The sequence below is a fragment of the Ranitomeya imitator genome, chromosome 6, assembly GCF_032444005.1.
Source record: "Ranitomeya imitator isolate aRanImi1 chromosome 6, aRanImi1.pri, whole genome shotgun sequence".
NCBI classification, from domain to species: Eukaryota; Metazoa; Chordata; class Amphibia; order Anura; family Dendrobatidae; genus Ranitomeya; species Ranitomeya imitator.
This window is the reverse complement of record NC_091287.1, coordinates 157,144,710-157,165,628: the sequence shown is the minus strand read 5'-3', so window position 1 is coordinate 157,165,628 and position 20,919 is coordinate 157,144,710. Positions and strand designations below refer to the sequence as shown.

The 20,919-nt window shown below is 43.0% G+C and overlaps 1 protein-coding gene across 1 annotated transcript in view; it reads right to left on the bottom strand.

Moving 5' to 3' along the window:
• EEPD1 (endonuclease/exonuclease/phosphatase family domain containing 1) overlaps nucleotides 1-20,919 on the bottom strand; it is a 178,403-nt gene that overhangs the window by 30,032 nt on the left and 127,452 nt on the right. The window contains exons 3-4 of the mRNA XM_069730223.1: nucleotides 18,086-18,196; nucleotides 2,509-2,643 (exon numbers count right to left, since the gene is read on the bottom strand). Coding sequence (XP_069586324.1) covers nucleotides 2,509-2,643; nucleotides 18,086-18,196 — 246 coding nt within the window. The remainder of the gene's footprint in view (nucleotides 1-2,508; nucleotides 2,644-18,085; nucleotides 18,197-20,919) is intronic.

The following is a 20,919-nucleotide window of genomic DNA, read 5'->3' as shown; positions in this document are numbered from 1 at the left end:
ACAAGACTGACCTCTTTTTGACAGGTTGTGGAACCCGTGGCTTGAATCAATGTGATCTAAAGACCTTTTGCCCCATTGGGAGGATTATTGACAAGTCATCTTCCTTTTCTTGTACTTTTATATATGACAAAGTAGGGGGGGTCGACTCTTGACAGGTCTCTAGAGGGGGGGGGGAAGGGAATTGGGAGTTTGGTTTGGGACTAAATATGTTTTCTTTAAAAAAGTATTGTACATTGGTATATTGCTGATAACAAAGTATCCCTTTTATTGTTTATGTGCAATATTTATGGTTTAATAAAAAATATCTGATTTAAAAATAAATGACTTGCCTTTGCTCGTTATCAGGTCCATAGGGGGCAGTGACAGCTAAAGGCAGCCTTATATTTGCCAATTACATTGAAACTTACAAAGAACTCTCTCAGAGTTCTTGCCCTGATCTGCTGAGTACACAGGGTGGGGGAAGTCAATCGATCAGATTGGAAAAGCTTGAAAATCCGTAAGTTAGGTAGTAAAATTAGAGGTGGGGACAGAACCAGTGGGGACAGGACTTAATACATTCTGTGTACAATGCAAGATTATCCATTGGCAATAAATATACAGTGCCAAGCGCTCTGCCAGAACCGAACCGTGATGAACTAGGAAAATCTCCAGCAAAACTCAAAAACAGTAACTCATTGAAATTATTCATTGCAAAATCTTTTAGGAATCCCAGTGAATCATTTTCTTAAGGGTATTCGGATTGGTAAGCAGGGACTCACAGGACTATAAAGACACAGAGAATATGCCATATACCATATGTTTGCTAGAGACAGGGAACCAAATCACAGGATTGTAAACTTCCACAGTTTATATGTGTATATTTTGGAGGGGGCTGGTGGTGGGCCAGCAGGGAAATTAATGAACAAATGCATATAAGTTTTACTTTTGACTGAATTTAATGGCTAAAAGCCCCTATGGGTCGGCAGTCTAATATGTATGGAAGCCTCCTGATGTTCTCCGACAGATGATATTCGGGAAGAGAATGAACAGGCCTGTTGTATTTCTAATAGCCAATGCTTTTTTTTATATCAGGAGATAAGCCACAGCCAAAAGAATATTAGAAAGAACAGAGGAAAACTAAGTATTGCTGAAAGTTCTTGTGTATAGGGGAAGACGGTGGACAAAGCTGTCAACCAAACAATAGTTAGGCTGACAGCTATGTAAGCCAGTGGTCCCTAAACTTTTCTACCTCGAGAGACACATTCAGCTCTGAGACAGTATCACGAGCCACATCCAGAGCCCCCGACCCACCCCCCAATAGTGACAGAGCCTCAATTTTCGGCATAATGGGAGACAAAGCTTCTCCACAGAAATCATACCAAGGCAGTGTACTTACATCCAGGGGATCACACCTTACCCTCATTTGGTATTCGTTCGGCAAGTACTCCCACCACACTATCACATCCAGCTTCAAGCGCCCCCTATTTCTGTATCATCCTATGTCCACCTTAGAATTTACTTAATCTCTCCAAATACAAGACTGGTATATGTGCATCCAGATCTGCTCTTCTATGTGAGCCTACTCACAAAAGTCACCATCTGGAGACCTTCTCTTCATAGCTTTTTGGTAGACCTGGTGCGAATACAGCAAGTTGGAAGAGAGTTGTGAGTCACCCATCATAGCCTCATGTATCACAGGTTGGGAATCCCTGATCTAGGCCAACAAGTGAAGAAACTGGAAACACAAAGAGTCTTTGTATTTCAATTGTTTGTAAATTTATGAAACCTAAAAATATCTTCCACGTTTAGAACTTCTGATATTTCTCTTATCAATTCTTCATCAACAGGATACAGTTGTTTCACAATAGGAAGCGCTATCAACAAAATAAAATTCTTCTATTTTAATTATGGTCCAGAAAATAATTCAATATTTAATCAGCAGCTTCCAAAATGTGATTCCTACTGTGCACATAAGAAGCCAAGTCGATATCTTAAAGTGCACCAGCAGGTTTATATGGTATCAAGGTCTCTATATGCTGAGCACTGTGAAGCATTCAGTTCTTCAGAACATGTGAATATATAAATGCAAATATACATATTATGATAGAGAGGATGCTGCCATAAGCTGACATATGGTGCTCAAAGTATGGTTTGTAGATGGCACCTGTTCTCTGCTGTTGGAATTATGATATATTGCATTCTCCTAATATCTAAAGTTATCCCAAAAGTAGAGATTCAGTTTCTTAATCTTATTAGATAAAGGCTGCCATCACACGTTCAGTATTTGGTCAGTATTTTACATCAGTATTTGTAAAACAAAACTAGGAGTGGAACAATTAGAGGAAAAGTATAATAGAAACATATGCACCACTTCTGTATTTATCACCCACTCCTGGTTTTGGCTTAGAAATACTGATGTAAAATACTGACCAAATACTGATAGTGTGACGGCAGCCTGAGTCTTAGAATTGTGTGCATCACCCAGTGCCCTGTTGTATCTGATGTACATTAGTGGCAGTGGTCTCTTACCTTGAAATGTGCAATGTAGGGTAGTGAATGCAAGTGCTTGCCGTTGCCATTGGTTTGATGGGCTTCATGTAAACTAACATTCTTCAGTTCAATGCCAGCCGTTGTATCCCACAGAAATCCAGAATAAATTACTTTCTGCAACAGAAAATTGGAGAAGCAATTAATGACCAGAACAGTTTCTGATAAACATTATTTACTACCTAAACCCATCGACAAATGTGTAGATGAAAAAGAAACATTGGCAAAGGATATACATGAAGATAGAAATAAGACACACTCATGGGATAGAATCATAGAATGTTAGAGTTGGAAGGGACCTCCAGGGTCATGGTGTCCAACCCCCTGCTCAATGCTGGATTCACTAAACCATCTCAGACAGATGTCTGTCCAGCGTCTGTTTGAAGACTTCCATTGAAGGAGAACTCACCACCTATTGTCGCAGCATGTCCCACTCATTGATTACCCTCACTGTCAAAAAGTTTTTTCTAATATCTCGTCTGTATCTTCTCACGTTCATTTTAATTCCATTGTTTCTCGTGTTTCCATGTGCAAATGAGAATGATGATGATCCCTCTACACTGTGACATCTCTTCAGATATTTGTAGACAGTTATTAAAGGGAACCTGTCACCCCGAAATTCTGTAATGCTGTAGATAAGCCCCCGATGTTACCTAAAAGAGGAGAAAAAGACGTTATATTATACTCACCCAGGGGCAGTCCCGCTGCTGGTCAGGTCGGATGGGTGTCTCCGGTCCGCTGCGGCGCCTCCCATCTTCATTACAAGACGTCCTCTTCTGATCTTCAGCCACGGCTCCGGCGCAGGCGTACTTTGCTCTGCCCTGTTGAGGGCAGACGAAGTACTGCAGTGCGCAAGCGCCGGGCCTCTGACCTTTCCGGCGCCTGCGCACTGCAGTACTACCCTCTGCCCTCAACAGGGCAGAGCAAAGTACGCCTGCGCCGGAGCTGAAGATCAGAAGAGGACGTCTTGTAATGAAGATGGGAGGCGCCGCAGCGGACCAGAGACGCCCGTTTGACCTGACCAGCAGCGGGACCGCCCCTGGGTGAGTATAATATAACGTCTTTTTCTCCTCTTTTAGGTAACATCGGGGGCTTATCTACAGCATTACAGAATGCTGTAGATAAGCCCCTGATGCCGGTGGGCTTACCTCACCCGCAATTTTCGGGGTGACAGGTTCCCTTTAAGTCTACTCTAAGCCTTCTTTTTTTGCAAGCTAAACATTTCCAGATCCTTTAACCGTTCCTCGTAGGACATACTTTGCAGTGCACTCACCATCCTGGTAGCTCTTCTCTGAATTTGATCCAGTTTTTCAATATATTTTTTTTAAAAAGAACTGGACACAGTATTCCAGATGAGGCTTGACCAAGAAGGAGTCAAAGGGGATAATTACTTCACAGATAGCTGACATGATGCGTTGTTTCCCACTTGTGAAAGTCGTTCACATCCCTACTAGTGATGAGCGAATATACTCGTTACTCGAGATTTCTCGAGCACGCTCGGGGGTCCTCCGAGTATTTTTCGTGCTCGGAAATTTAGTTTTTTTTGCCGCAGCTGAATGATTTACATCTGTTAGCCAGAATAAGTACATGTGGGGATTCCCTAGCAACCAGGCAACCCCCACATGTACTTATGCTGGCTAACAGATGTAAATCATTCAGCTGCCGCAATAAAAAATAAATCTCCGAGCAGTAAAAAATACTCGGAGGTCACCCGAGCGTGCATGAGAAATCTTGAGTGTCGAGTATATTCGCTCATCACTAATCCCTACGTCTGCCCGTTTTTTCCCAGCTTCTAACACATCAACTTCAAGAACTGTCTGTTTATAGTTTTTGTTTTTTTAATATAAAAACGATGAAAAAACAAACTCCCAGGTCCACACGGACAGAATGTGAACTTCTCTTGTTACATCATACAAATATTTGCCTGACTGAAGTTTAGCTTCGCTGCCTGTCATATTGAACTGACATATCTGTTACATGCCAGACTGAATCAATATCACCAGGTGACGTCCAAGGACTACATGAAATAAATGTCACTGGCCCCGGCATGAACTCATATGCTTCAATCGATGAAAAGTTTATGCAAACTTCTAAAAAGGAAAGCGCACTTTTCCTAACCAATTTATGTTGATGGAACATTTGTATGTTTTTTAAGTGTAACAGTCACCTATGTTGTAATGTAGTCAGCAGAAAGGAGAGAATACATTCAAGTGGAACTGAATTCTACTTGAATTTTACAAAAAACCCACATTCGCCAAACTGCAGTTTTTTTTGCAATTTGTGAAAATTCAGCAAAATGGCAGCTCCTGACGGAGAAGTAGGCAAGCTGGGTTACTGAAATTAGCTAGTCAGCCTGTCCCATCTCAGGGCAGTCTCACACGTCCAGATAATTCCGGTACGGGAAAAATCTGTACCGAAATTATCCGTGTCCGTGTGCCCGTGCGTTTCTGTGGCACATCAGTGCGGCACATGTGTGCTGAATGGGTACCACACGCACCGTGCAGGAGACAGCGCTACAGATAAGCACTGTCCCCTGCATCTGGTGCTGAAGCTGCCATTCATATCTTCTCTGCAGCAGCGTTTGCTGTAGAGAAGATATGAATAATCCCTTTTTTTTTTTGTTTCTCGTGTTTAAAATAAAGATCCATGTCCCCACCCCCCTCCCACCCCCTGTGAGCCCGCCCGCTGTTATTAAAATACCCAGCTCCCTCACTGGCGCTGCTTCCTGTCCTGGCCGCACCTTCTACTGTATGAGCGGTCACGTGGGGCCGCCCATTACAAAAATGAATATGCGGCTCCACCCCTATGGGAGGTGGAGCTGCATATTCATGACTGTAATCGGCGGCCCCACGTGACCGCTCATACAGTAGAATATGCGGCCAGGACAGGAAGCAGCGCCAGTGAGGGAGCTGGGTATTTTAATAACAGCGGGCGGGCTCACAGGGGGTGGGAGGGGGGTGGGGACATGGATCTTTATTTTAAACACGAGAAACAAAAAAAAAAAAGGATTATTCATATCTTCTCTACAGCAAACGCTGCTGCAGAGAAGATATGAATGGCGGCTTCAGCACCACGTGGGGGGGACAGCGCTTACTGTAGCGCTGTCTCCTGCACGGCACACGGAGTGCACACGGACAACGTCTGTGTGCGGTACGTGTTTTACACGGACCCATTGACTTTAATGGGTCCGTGTAATCCGTGCGCTCCCACGAACACTGACATGTCTCCGTGTTTTCTAAACGGACACACGGTCAGTGAAAACACGCTGACATGTGCAGAGACACATTGATTTCAATGTGTCTACGTGAGTCAGTGTCTCCAGTACGTGAGGAAACTGTCACCTCACGTACCGGAGCCACTGACGTGTGAAACCGGCCTCATAGAGGACTTTCCATGTGCTGACGCAGGTCACAAGGAGCAGCTAATGATTCCTAGAAGATTGGGGGAAGCCTTGGTTACCTGAAGTGTATGAATAAGCTCAAATCTGTATGAAATAGCAAGATATACAAGGTTGTATTTCTCAAACTGGACAACCCCTTTTATGTGTTGTATTTTCTGCAACCATGGTCATTGCTCGTATGCGTCCAATTTTTATTTTCATTGTTTTACTCCAGAGAAAATATCATTGTCTTGTAAACACTCACATTTTTATAATTATGTCCCAAACTGTTTCTTTGTTTGCTTGAAAACACATTTTAGGGCTTCAAGCCCCTTTTTATGACATGGTACAGAAGATGACCTGGAGCTAACAGTATAGTGCAGCTCTCTGCTATGGAGGACAGTCATAAATGGAGTACAGTAATTCGGCTGTAATAATAATATACTTATTGACCAGAAATGCTCTAAGGAAGGTTCAGAGGAGATCCAAGGTACTGTAATGAGACTCTGTCAGTGACCACCTGGCAGCTCTAAAAATGGTTACCACTGACAGCCTTAGTGCTAGCCACTCTATTTAACAGATACAAGGGGTTTCCGTGGCCTTCTTCCTTTATCCTCTGTACGCGGATCTGGACCTACACAGGGGCCCCTTGGCTGGTGCCATGGAGTAGGCTGCTGTCATTGGTGGTAAGTTCGTCAGGTCAGAATCAGGTACAAAAACACTAGACAGAAAGATATTCAGTAAACAGGCCAAGGTCAGAACAACAAACCTACAGCTAAAAGTAGGAGCTGAGAAGCAGAAGCAAACCAGGGGAAGAACTAACTATATTTGGCAGATATCAGCAGTACACTGGATGCTTTAGCAGGGAGTGGTGCTGTCCAGTGGGCCAAAGCTGGACTGCACATCCATACTGCCAGACAGTACAGCACTACAGGTCCCAGCTACATTAAGACCTCGTTCACACTGGTTTATAACACGGCTGAGTGCTATCCGATGTTGGAGAAACTCGGTAGGCGGAGAAGAATTATGAAGAAACTAAGGCTCCCAATTGTCGAACTTTCCTTCATTTATCTATATGTACAACAGTAACTGCTGATTGATCTGTGAATGGGTAAACCAGCCATTAGTTTTCCTATTAGAAATATCCTCTAACCAGCATGGTGGACTGTGGGTTGATTTTCTGGTGTTGGATGGGGCACCTTTAGTTTGCCCCGTTCTCGGACACTGATAGGGGCCAGGTCTTGTCCCTTGTCCACGTACGCCTCCTCTCTTACTCCGAAATGTGTATTCCTTTTCTCCCTTTGGTGTCATGATTACAGTGACACACTATGGGAATATTTCGGATATCAGAACGCTTTCTGGTTTCTGATATAATTTGAAACCCTACTTGTTAAATTGTCTCTACCCTATGGCTATATTGCATACACTTCTCATTATTGGGGCATATTAAAATGTCACGATTGACACTGCTTTGATTAAGGATTGGTTCTGACTTTGTCTGCAACATTGGGTATATCCCATTTGACCCCCTCACACACTGTGTATGGGGGTTACCAATACACCCTCAGATTTGTGTTAGTAGGGTTTCCTGCACTATACTACTGACATATGGCGGGATATTTTTGCGGTGTCAATTCTGATATAGCCCTTTGACTTTGTATTGGGTGGATTTAGTAGCTAAAGAAAACCAAACAACTGAAAAATATGGAACCCTAGAGCAAGAGAAAACCAAACCAGAAAACACAAGGATCCCTAAAAAATAACTTTTAATCACAATAGTTGAAAATAGAAGACTTTATATATCACATATAGTAAAAAAGTACAAAGTGTACCTAAAGAACCCTATAACGGACTACAATAAATCCTGCCTGTCAGAGACAGGCAGGATTTATTGTAGTCCGTTATAGGGTTCTTTAGGTACACTTTGTACTTTTTTACTATATGTGATATATAAAGTCAAAAGTTATTTTTTAGGGATCCTTGTGTTTTCTGGGTTGGTTTTCTATGGATTTAGTAGCTGCATTTAATAACTTGTTGCGCCATATGCTTTCTGGGAGTGCGAAGATGTACAGTGGGGCAAAAAAGTATTTAGTCAGTCAGCAATAGTGCAAGTTCCACCACTTAAAAAGATGAGAGGCGTCTGTAATTTACATCATAGGTAGACCTCAACTATGGGAGACAAACGGAGAAAAAAAAATCCAGAAAATCACATTGTCTGTTTTTTTATCATTTTTTTTGCATATTATGGTGGAAAATAAGTATTTGGTCAGAAACAAACAATCAAGATTTCTGGCTCTCACAGACCTGTAACTTCTTCTTTAAGAGGCTCCTCTTTCCTCCACTCATTACCTGTAGTAATGGCACCTGTTTAAACTTGTTATCAGTATAAAAAGACACCTGTGCACACCCTCAAACAGTCTGACTCCAAACTCCACTATGGTGAAGACCAAAGAGCTGTCAAAGGACACCAGAATCAAAATTGTAACCCTGCACCAGGCTGGGAAGACTGAATCTGCAATAGCCAACCAGCTTGGAGTGAAGAAATCAACAGTGGGAGCAATATTTAGAAAATGGAAGACATACAAGACCACTGATAATCTCCCTCGATCTGGGGCTCCACGCAAAATCCCACCCCGTGGGGTCAGAATGATCACAAGAACGGTGAACAAAAATCCCAGAACCACGCGGGGGGACCTAGTGAATGAACTGCAGAGAGCTGGGACCAATGTAACAAGGCCTACCATAAGTAACACACTACGCCACCATGGACTCAGATCCTGCAGTGCCAGACGTGTCCCACTGCTTAAGCCAGTACATGTCCGGGCCCGTCTGAAGTTTGCTAGAGAGCATTTGGATGATCCAGAGGAGTTTTGGGAGAATGTCCTATGGTCTGATGAAACCAAACTGGAACTGTTTGGTAGAAACACAACTTGTCGTGTTTGGAGGAAAAAGAATACTGAGTTGCATCCATCAAACACCATACCTACTGTAAAGCATGGTGGTGGAAACATCATGCTTTGGGGCTGTTTCTCTGCAAAGGGGCCAGGACGACTGATCCGGGTACATGAAAGAATGAATGGGGCCATGTATCGTGAGATTTTGAGTGCAAACCTCCTTCCATCAGCAAGGGCATTGAAGATGAAACGTGGCTGGGTCTTTCAACATGACAATGATCCAAAGCACACCGCCAGGGCAACGAAGGAGTGGCTTCGTAAGAAGCATTTCAAGGTCCTGGAGTGGCCTAGCCAGTCTCCAGATCTCAACCCTATAGAAAACCTTTGGAGGGAGTTGAAAGTCCGTGTTGCCAAGCGAAAAGCCAAAAACATCACTGCTCTAGAGGAGATCTGCATGGAGGAATGGGCCAACATACCAACAACAGTGTGTGGCAACCTTGTGAAGACTTACAGAAAACGTTTGACCTCTGTCATTGCCAACAAAGGATATATTACAAAGTATTGAGATGAAATTTTGTTTCTGACCAAATACTTATTTTCCACCATAATATGCAAATAAAATGTTAAAAAAACAGACAATGTGATTTTCTGGATTTTTTTTTCTCAGTTTGTCTCCCATAGTTGAGGCCTACCTATGATGTAAATTACAGACGCCTCTCATCTTTTTAAGTGGTGGAACTTGCACTATTGCTGACTGACTAAATACTTTTTTGCCCCACTGTATGTGTGTGAACTTGTACCCTGGCCAGGGTGGTTGGATGGATACATGTTTGTGTAATGAAGCTCTAATATTCTGCTACAGCCATGACGTGGAATGGATGCAAGTCCCCATATACTGTGGGATGCAGGTACACGATGCCTGAGTGTCGCACCTATGCTTTTGGACTTGTGTGCACTTGAGAGATGTGTAATTGGGCGCCATGGGCGCCATGAATATGATGGGTACTGATGGTTCGCATGGTTACCGGAGTAACCATACATTTGTTTGACGCATGCGCATTAGTTTGTGTAAAGCCGACTGGGACGTCCCCCAGCCGGAGTGTACCTTGTGAATGGGGGTGGTAGTTTCCCTTTCGGGCGCCTGCGTGGCCCACTGTGATGAGGGACATGCTAAATTCGCTCGAGCTTGTCTGATATGGCTGCTCCCACGTCTGAGTGCCATACCGGCGCTGTTGGACTCCTGCATTATCATTGATGGACACTACGAACATTGTGAACGCTGGCGGTTCCTATGGTTACCGGACTTGAGACTTAGCCACTCTGCGCATGTCCTGATTACCGTGAGTAGCCCTTTGGGATTTTTTGCAAGAGCTTGCGCAGTTAGTCCATTACCACGCTGAGCTGAATCACTGACGCCGCCATTGCCCCTACACAGCTGGTAGGTGCTGTTGCTGTTATCTGATTATAAATACTTGGGAACAACTTGAGGACTATCATACTGACCTTGAGAAAGACGCCTTGAGCGTCGATACGCGTGGGTCTTGGCACCCACACAGCTTTTCTGACCTGATATGCCTGCCGGCTTAGGATTGTCCTTAAGAGTTGTTTGCACTGGGTCGGGTAAGGGACACTTTGGAATCTAGCAGGAGGGTGAATTGGTGGTAATGATTGGGGACTAGTGCCTCTATACCATACCCCCTAGCAACCACGCTAGTTAGTGGTATATTTGCTATATCCATGATACAACATGGTCTTTACTGCACCCATTTTCAATACTCAAATATTTCTGTATCATATAATTGTGATTATATAGCTGGATTTGTTGTTTCTAATTAATTGTAATATTGCTAGATGTGCATTAATAAATATTAAATTTTTATCTGTACTATTTGAGTTGTTATACTTCATGTTTTTTGGTTATTGATTAGTGGTATATTTGTATTAATCCGACTGCCTGGCATTTTGGAGCATTTATTTATACAGTGCGCACTATTTTGTATTATGTAGGCTATTGGGATCAGATGTTGTTTATGTCTAATAGTAACGGAATATTTGCATTAGATGTGTAGGGTGCTTTTGTTTGTCAGCAGTTATCTGTTATTACGGTGGATCCATTATTCTTATCTATGTTTTTAGATGTTTTTAATGTTTTTGTGTATGTTGTTCTCTCAATAAAGATTTTTTTGTTATTCTTAGTTATTTGTGGTGATCCCTATTTTTATGCATACGCTTGCTCTTGTTTGCTGCTACTGTTGTTTGGTATGCATATGGTGATCCCCGTTTGTGCTTTAATATTTGGATGGTGCCCGCTCAACAAAGTGTTTATGTGAAAAACGCAGGTTTAGGTGCATTTTTGGTGTGCTTTTTTGCGGTGTTTTGGCAGCATTTTTGCCACGTTTTTTTCATGCGTTTTTTTTCTTTGTGCATGCTAATAAAGTTGAGTGTACACAGAGAAAAAACTTCCTGTAGATAGAATGAATAGATAGAATAGAACGAATAGATAGATTAATAGAATAGGTAGAATAGAATAGATACATTACCTGCGGTATCCTCTTCCCTGGCGTTTTCCCACGGTGCAGAGGTTACCTCTGGTCAGGCAGTGAGGGAGCGCAGGCTCGGTGACATCACTGCTCATTACTGAGCCTGCACCCGCTGCGTCTCATTCATTCCCCAGTACTGACAGCCGGGAGCGGTCACATTAGCAGCGCTCCCGGTTATAAGCTTTATCTCCCCCAGATACTGCGTGGGACACTCAATATATCGGACTGCGACGGATCAGGGAGTATACTGTACTTTTGCTTTTTCATTTTATTTTTATTACTGAAGATCGATGGCTTCACTTTGGAATGGCAGAATAATAAAAAGACGGTCAAAACTGTGTGGTGTTTTATTTCATTAAAATACTTTTTTCTGCATGTGTGTGTTTATTTAACCCTTTAATTACTATAGGATTAGTAATGGATAAGTGTCTTATTGACGCCTTTCCATTACTAAGCCGGCTTAATGTCACCTTACAATAGCAAGGTGACATTAACCCCTCATTACCCCGCTTGCCACCTCTACAGGGCAAGTGGGAAGAGCCAGGCAAAGCGCCAGAATTGGCACATCTAATAGATGCGCCTTTTCTGGGCAGCTGCCGGCTGCTAGATTTAGGCTGGGAGGCCTATATCAATGGCCCCTTACCAGCCTGAGAATACCAGCCCCCAGCTGTGAGCTTTAGCAAGGCTGGTTGTCGAAAATGGGGGGACCCCATGCCGTTTTTTTTTAATTATTCATTTAAATAATTTAAAGCGTGAAGACACCTCTATTCTTGATAACTAGCCTTGCTGAAGCTGGCAGCAGGGTATTGCAGCCCCCAGCTGTGAATTTTTTCTGACTGGTTATCGAAATTAGGGGGGAACCCAAGCTGTGTTTTTTTAAAGTATTTATAGCGCAGGAGCAGCAGATGAAAACTCCTATCCACCGCTCTTGCTGTCACTGTAATTAGCATTAGCACGTGTCTGATGATGGGAGCAGTAGTCCCATCACCTGACACCAGTGATCAGAGGTGAAGTTACATCTCCGATCACAGCTGAGCTCTCCCTCTGTCTTCTCACAGCGGGGAACCGCGGCTCTCTGACTGGAGGGGAGGATTTCCCCATGGATCAGAAGCGGTGTTTGCTGCGCTATCATGCATATGACAGCGTGGCAAACACTAATGTCGGACCCCCCAATCCAGGTAATTAGGCTTCAGGTCCGCTCTGCTGGATGACAGGCTTCATGGACGCATCATGCAGCCTGCCACCTAGATGTAGCAAAGCCGAGTGTGACGTCACATCCGGCTGTCCTTGACGTTTCTGCAGCAAATACGCTGCAAGAAAAGTCAACCTAGCGTATTTGCAGCGTTTTTTCACCACCCATTCAAGTCAATGGGTGAAAAACGCTGAAAGAACGCTAAGAAAATGCTGAAAGAAGTGACATGCCCTATGTGAAAGAAACGCTGCAAAGCACAAAATACTGATCACACAAAAACCCAATGTGTGTGCATGAGATTTCTGAAATCACATAGGCTTTGTTTGTACTGTAAAAAGCAGCTGAAAATTAGCATTAAAAAAAAAACGCAGCAAAAACGCCCTGTGTGAACTTAACCTAGTAATTCTTTCCTGTGTGACTGCAATGCTTGTACAAGGGTAATGAGGTACCGCAAAGGGGTTACAGATAGCTGAAAGTGAATATTCTGAAAATAATACATAGTCTAGCAGACCATAATGTTATGTCCATTTGTCCCCATACAGACGATCGCAGGCACTTTGTAAACTATTAAAAGAAATGATGCCGCTGCCAAATGCTAAAACAATATAGTTGCTTAATCGATAATATTCCATTAAAGTGGTATTAATGACAAGCAAACTTCCTGCCAAGTTAGAACACTCATCAACAATGCATAGATTGCATCTCATCTCATAAATGACGGCAGCTTGAAATAGCATTGCTGGCAGTTGTCTTTCCATGCAGGTTATATGCAATTCTATGCAAGTAAAGACTTTTTAGTTGATCATTTCACTGGATCATAGTGCTGAAGAAAGGGATAAATGGAGAGGACGAAGTACTAAGAAATATTTATCATTTATTATACTTTCATTATATAGCACCATCATATTCCACAGTGATTAAACAGACCTCATCATCCCCATCCCCACTGGGGCTCACAATCTAAATTCCCTATTAGGCCGGTTTCACACGTCAGTGGCTCCGGTACGTGAGGTGACAGTTTCCTCACGTACCGGAGACACTGACTCACGTAGACACATTAAAATCAATGTGTCTCTGCACATGTCAGCGTGTTTTCACTGACCGTGTGTCCGTTTGGAAAACACGGAGACATGTCAGTGTTCGTGGGAGTGCACGTATTACACGGACCCATTAAAGTCAATGGGTCCGTGTAAAACATGTACCGCACACGGATGTTGTCCGTGTGCAGTCTGTGTGCCGTGCAGGAGACAGCGCTACAGTAAGTGCTGTCCCAGCCATTCATTTCTTCTCTCCAGCAGCGTTCGCTGGAGAGAAGATATGAAAAATATTTTTTTTTTGGTGTTTAAAAAAAAGATTCCTGTCCTCAACCCCCTCCCACCCCCTGTGCGCCCCCCCGCATATTCATCACTGTAATGGGCGGCACCACGTGACCGCTCATACAGGAGAAGCTGCGGCGAGGAGAAGAAGCAGCGAGGGAGCTGGGTAAGCATTTTATTAACAGCGGGGGGCACACAGGGGGTGGGAGGGGGTTGGGGACAGGGATCTTTTTTTAAACACCAAAAAAAAAAAAAAAAAGATTTTTCATATCTTCTCTCCATCGAACGCTGCTGGAGAGAAGAAATGAATGGCGGCTTCAGCACCAGATGCAGGGGACAGCGCTTAACTGTAGAGCTGTCTCCTGCACGGTGCGTGTGGTACCCAGTTGGCACACGGGCGGCACTTTGATGCCGCACGTGTGCCACGTGAGCACACGGACACATGGACACAGATAATTCCGGTACCGATTTTTCCGGTACCGGAATTATCTGGACGTGTGAGACTGGCCTTATTATGTCTTTGGAGAGGGGGAGGAAACCAGAGATCCCGGAGTAGCCACACATGGGATGACACACAAGCGTCTCGCAGATGTTGTCCTTGGTGGGATTTGTACCCAGGACCCCAGCTCTGCAAAGCAACAGTGCTAACCATTGAGCCACCGTGCTGGAGGAGCCTATGATATATGAAGCTTCCTCATAGGCTTTAGCGTACACTTACACAAGACATTTTTGAACATGCAGTCAAAACATCATTACATACTACTTGTAAATCCAGAACTGTTGTCTGTGTGGCCTCTGAAGAGGTAATTTGCATATTTAATTTCCCAGAGGTGCATGCATGGTGTATAAGTCTCATCAATCTGACATGCCAGGCCTGACTTGTCCACAAGGAGAAACGTTACCCCTTAGATCCCATTCAGAGGCCTCTCATGCAGCCAAATCAGATCTCATGCTTTGCACTGATGAGGGGCAATACTCCGAAACACTGCATCTGCAAACACTGAGAATTTGATTTGGCTTTTATCCGGAGTCGTGTGACAAGACTTGGTAAACAGTCGATATTGACTTTTAGGATTGCTACTTCCCATAGGAGGCACTAGTCCTCACTAGGGTTGAGCGACTTTTACTTTTTTAAGATCGAGTCGAGTTTCGCGAAACCCGACTTTCTCAAAAGTCGAGTCGAGTGAAATCGGCCGATTATCGCGAAAAGTCTGGGTTCGACCGAAACACGAAACCCAATGCAAGTCAATGGTAAAAATTCTCTTTCTCTCTCTCTCTCTCTCCTCCGTCCCTGCACCGAAAAGCTGGTGTTACACATTGCAAATCGCTACTACAGCACACAAGCAATAAGATGGCGATAGGCACACCCCTAAGACCTATGTCATCACTCTGCCCATGCTCCTTCATTGGCTGAAAAAATAGCGCTAAACGCATCATACGAAACGCGACTTTGGCGCGAAGATCGCCGACCGCATGGCCGATCCCACACTAGGATCGGGTCGGGTTTCATGAAACCCGACTTTGCCGAAAGTCGGCGACTTTTGAATTTGTCTGATCCGTTTCGCTCAAGCCTAGTCCTCACCTCTCTGAAAAGGAAATTTGCATATCTCTTTAGGTTGAAACACTTTTTCAAAGAGGTTATTTGTCGTTCCATTTTTACTGATGATTTTTTCTAAATGTGTCAACAGTAAAAACTATGACATTTGGCAGTAAAACATGTGGTATTACATGCAGTTTTGATTCCATTTAATGAATTAAACTCTGAATTTAAGTAATTCAATCTCAGTTGCCAAATGTCAATGTTTGCTTCATTTCTTGTCCAAGGGCAGCAGAGGAACTCCTGACAATCTGTGAGGAAGAGTAGACTTCAAATTTGGCATCCATAATTGATGGTTGTACTCTTGTGAGCAGTGAGCCATCATAATGTTCACCTTCTCATGAACAGAACCTATTACAACTGATAAATGATGCTTCCATCCCATTTCTCTTGCAACGTGTTGTAAAACAGTATATTATAATGGTCATTCTATTAGTCAATGAAATTGCCACTATTGGTAAAATAGCAGAAGAAAAAGCAAATAAAAATTGAAGGTAGCTATAAATGAGTAAAACATGTAAAATCCTTTGTTATAAAAAGCTATGGCGACAACACACAGATACCACAGGTGGGATTAGACAGGTGAACCAGGTTGGAGAAAGGTATTTCAATTCAGCTATGTCTAATTAATAATCGGTTTCATTGGCTTCTGGCTACAGATTGACATTAACCGGCATTGCCTTTATAACGCTGGGGATGGGCAGACAATGAGAAAGGTTCTCGTACACATGTTGGCTGAACTTGCTGATATTGATGGGTTTGGCTCACAATCTAATGTGTATGAGGACCCTGCACAACTGTTCATTGGTCAAGATGTTGATTTCGGACGGCCGATTGCTTTGTTCTCTTGGAGATAAGACGTAAGGGAAAGCTGGCGGCGGGGGTTGCTGGCCAAACCATCACTAATCCAATAGCCATCTGATGTATATGGCGGGCTTTATGTATTACTTCAATGAAATTCATCATTTTTTTCTGAAGTAGATTCCAGAAACCCATTAGTAAATCGGCATGAATTACCAATTTAATACACTGTGGAAAACATATCATAAAATTATTTCAGATCTGTTGAAAGTACATTTTAGTGTGGTTCAATTCCATGGCGATTCTGTGGTTTGTGAAACCAGCCCTACAAAATCCGCAGAAGCGATTCCAGCTTTCTACAGAATATGAACATCATATAAATCTGAAACTAATATGACATGATATTAGTTCATCGTTTGTGTCTGACGTTTTACACACAAACCCAGAAATGGTTCTACAAGGAAAACTATACATGAAAGATTCATACTTCTGTTTCTTTTGTATACAATCCTTGTTTTGTCTTTAAAAAAAATTGTCAGATCTAATGACATGATCTAAGGGCTGCTTTAGACATCTGTGGTCCGCAACACACGGCCTCCCTACCCGAGAGTATATCAGGCTGTGACAGTCGGGTTGGGAGAGCCATGGCCAGTCCATACATTGTGGTCCATGCTCGGACCGATTTGCATAGATCTCGTCAGTGATGTTTTCATAAATAAAAATATGCCAAAAAAATGATTCCCTTACCAATTAAGATAAGTTCACACAAGCGTATAAAAAAAGTTACATTTTTATCCAGAAAAAAGAATGATTTTTTGTCTATTGTCATTCGTATGTCCATTTTTTACATCCATATGGCATCCGTTTTTTATACATGCGAAGTTAATAAGATTTACAAGACCAAATAGTTCCCTGTATTATACAGTATAATTACAAAGCATCTGTAAAAATGTTATGCTACACGGATGATCTGTTTAGATCTCATTTTTGGGGGCTCCCATAGACTTGAATAGGTGAGTCTCATGTAATTTACGGAAGCGACTAGTACATGCTGCAATTTTGTTTTCAGACGGACATTATGTCCATGAGAAAAAAACTGTCATCTGAACCACCCTATTAAATAACATTGGCCCTAGTGCTGTCCGTGTGAGGAGGCACTTGGACCAAAAATATGGTCGTGTGAACTTAGCCAAAATTTGTTCTGTGACCTTTATCAAAAACAGATATTAATTTGCGATTTTTTTTGAAGAGACTATAACAGGTATTAGCTTTATCCATGAAAAACATGGATAGAACACAAACGTGAAAAACAAGGCTTTACATTGAGCAGGTATGGGGTTATTTAATTAAGGAGAATATCTTGAATGCCTACCTATCAGTTTGGGAATACAATTACAAAACAAAGGCGGAGGACTCTTAGGCTGCCGTCATACTAGCAGTATTTGGTCAGTGTTTTACATCAGTATTTGTAAGCCAAAACCAGGAGTGTGTGATAAATACAGAAGTGGTGCATATATTTCTATTATACTTTTCCTCTAACTGTTCCACTCCTGATTTTCTAAATACTGAGGTAAAATACTGACCAAATACTGATAGTGTGACGGCAGCCTTAAAGTAACAAAACATAGTTGAAAACGTGGACGCACACGATTATTTGCGCTACTTCAGATGAAAGCTGGCTCAGATTTCCAGGACTCGAAAAAGAACAGCCAGATAACTATCCTATGCCAAAATATTATGAGAACAACAATACTGGAGAGAGAGCTGCCAAAACAAATTAAAGCCAACTCCCATGTAGCAGAGGAAATATTCACATAATAGAAATAAAAGTGTTGCATACCTCACCGGGGCTGGATGATGGCTTTTCTGAAACCACGCACTTCCACGATCCTCTGATGCCTTTCCACTTGCGAATGTTGGGTAACGATGGTTGATTCAATTCTGAACAAAACTGCAATAAAGAAATAAAAAAGCTGACTTAAAGGCAAGTTATAGGCACGAGCATATAACATACAGTACAGACCAAAAGTTTGGACACACCTTCTGATTTAAAGATTTTTCTGTATTTTCATGACTATGAAAATTGTACATTCACACTAAAGGCATCAAAACTATGAATTAAAGTGTGAAATTATATACTTAACAAAAAAGAGTGAAACAACTGAAATTATGTCTTATATTCTAGGTTCTTCAAAGCAGCCACCTTTTGCTTTGATGACTGCTTTGCACACTTTTGGCATTCTCTTGATGAGCTTCAAGAGGTAGTCACCGGAAATGGTTTTCACTTCACAGGTGTGCCCTGTCAGGTTTAATAAGTGGGATTTCTTGCCTTATAAATGGGATTGGGACCATCAGTTATTTTGTGCAGAAGTCTGGTGGATACACAGCAGATAGTCCTACTGAATAGTCTGTTAGAATTTGTATTATGGCAAGAAAAAAGCAGCTAAGTAAAGAAAAACGAGTGGCCATCATTACTTTAAGAAATTAAAGTCAGTCAGTCTGAAAAATTGGGCAAACTTCGAAAGTGTTCCCAAGTGCAGTGGCAAAAACCATCAAGCGCTACAAAGAAACTGGCTCACATGAGGACCGCCCCAGGAAAGGAAGTCCAAGAGTCACCTCTGCTTCTTAGGAGAAGTTTATCCGAGTCACCAGCCTCAGAAATTGCAGGTTAAGGCCATGTTTACACCATCCTTTTTTTAATGCGGAACCGCCGCGATTTTCCCGCTGCGGGTCCGCAGCTGTTTTCCATGCAGGGTACATTACAATGTACCCTATGGAAAACAGGAACTGCTGTGCCCACATTGCGGAAAATCCCCAAAAAAGCCGCGCTGAATAGCTGCGGTAAAAATGAAGTACCACGTCACTTCTTTTTGCGGAACTGCAGCGGTTCTGCACCCATTGACCTCCATTGTGAGGTCAAACCCGCAGTAAAACCCGCAGACGAAAAAAATATCTGCGGGTTTTCTGCGGTTTGTGGTGCAGAACCGCTGCAGTGTGGCTGCCCCCCCGTGCTCCAATCCCACCCCCCCGTGCTCCGATGCCACCCCCCCGTGCTCCGACGCCCCCCCGTGCCCTAATCTCCCCCCCCTTATACTTACCGGGCCTCCCGGTGTCCGTCCGGCCGTCTTCTCCCTGGGCGCTGCCATCTTCCAAAATGGCGGGCGCATGCGCAGTGCGCTCGCCAAATCTGCCGGCCGGCAGATTCGTTCCAGGCACATTTTGATCACTGTGATAACCTCACAGTGATCAAAATAAAAAAAAGGTAAATGCCCCCCCCTTTATCACCCCCATAGGTAGTAACACTAATAAAATAAAGAATTTTTATTTTATTTTATTTTTTCCCCCACTACAGTTAGAACTAGGGTTAGGGTTAGGGGTAGGGTTAGGGGTAGAGTTAGGGGTAGGGTTAGGGGTGGGGTTAGGGGTGGGGTTAGGGGTAGGGTTAGGTAGGGTATTTTCAGCCATTTTAACCCTAAAAAACTTCCTAGACTCTGCAGAGAAAACTGCATAAAAAACTGCACTAAAAACCGCATCAAAAAACGCATCAAAAAACGCACCAAAAAACGCACCTGCGTGTGGACATGGCCTAACAGCAGCTCAGATTAGAGACCAGGTCAATGCCACAAAGAGTTCTAGCAGCAGACACATCTCTACAACAACTGTTAAGAGGAGACTTTGTGCAGCAGGCCTTCATGGTAAAATAGCTGCTAGGAAACCACTGCTAAGGACAGGTAACAAGCAGAAGGGACTTGTTTGGGCTAAAAAAACACAAGGAATGGACATTAGAACAGTGGAAATCTGTGCTTTGGTCTGATGAGTACAAATTTGAGATCTTTCGTTCCAACCACCGTGTCTTTGTGCGACGCAGAAAAGGTGAACGGATGGACTCTACATGCCTGGTTCCCACCATGAAGCATGGAGGAGGAGGTGTGATGGTGTGGGGGTGCTTTGCTGGTGACACTGTTGGGGATTTATTCAAAATTGAAGGCATACTGAACCAGCATGGCTACCACAGCATCTTGCAGCTGCATGCTATTCCATCCGGTTTGCGTTAGTTGGACCATCATTTATTTTTCAACAGGACAATGACCCCAAACACACCTCCAGGCTGTGAAAGGGATATTTGACCAAGAAGGAGAGTGATGGAGTGCTACACCAGATGACCTGGCTTCCACAGTCACCAGTCCTGAACCCAATCGAGATGGTTTGAGGTGAGTTGGACCGCAGAGTGAAGGCAAAAGGGTCAACAAGTGCTAAGCATCTCTGGGAACTCCTTCAAGATTGTTGGAAGACAATTCCCGGTAACTACCTCTTGAAGCTCATCAAAAGAATGACAAGAGTGTGCAAAGCAGTCATCAAAGCAAAAGGTGGCTACTTTGAAGAACCTAGAATATAAGATATAATTTCAGTTGTTTCACACTTTTTTGTTAAGTATATAATTCTACATGTGTTAATTCATAGTTTTGATGCCTTCAGTGTGAATGTACAATTTTCATAGTCATGAAAATACAGAAAAATCTTTAATTAAGAAGGTGTGTGCAAACTTGTGGTCTGTACTGTATATGGCACTAAACACCCTCTCTAAGGGCAGGTTCACAAGACCAATTTCTCCACATCCGGAAAAATGGTCCAATTATTCTAATCAGACATTGATGAGCGTTTGATCAGAGAAGT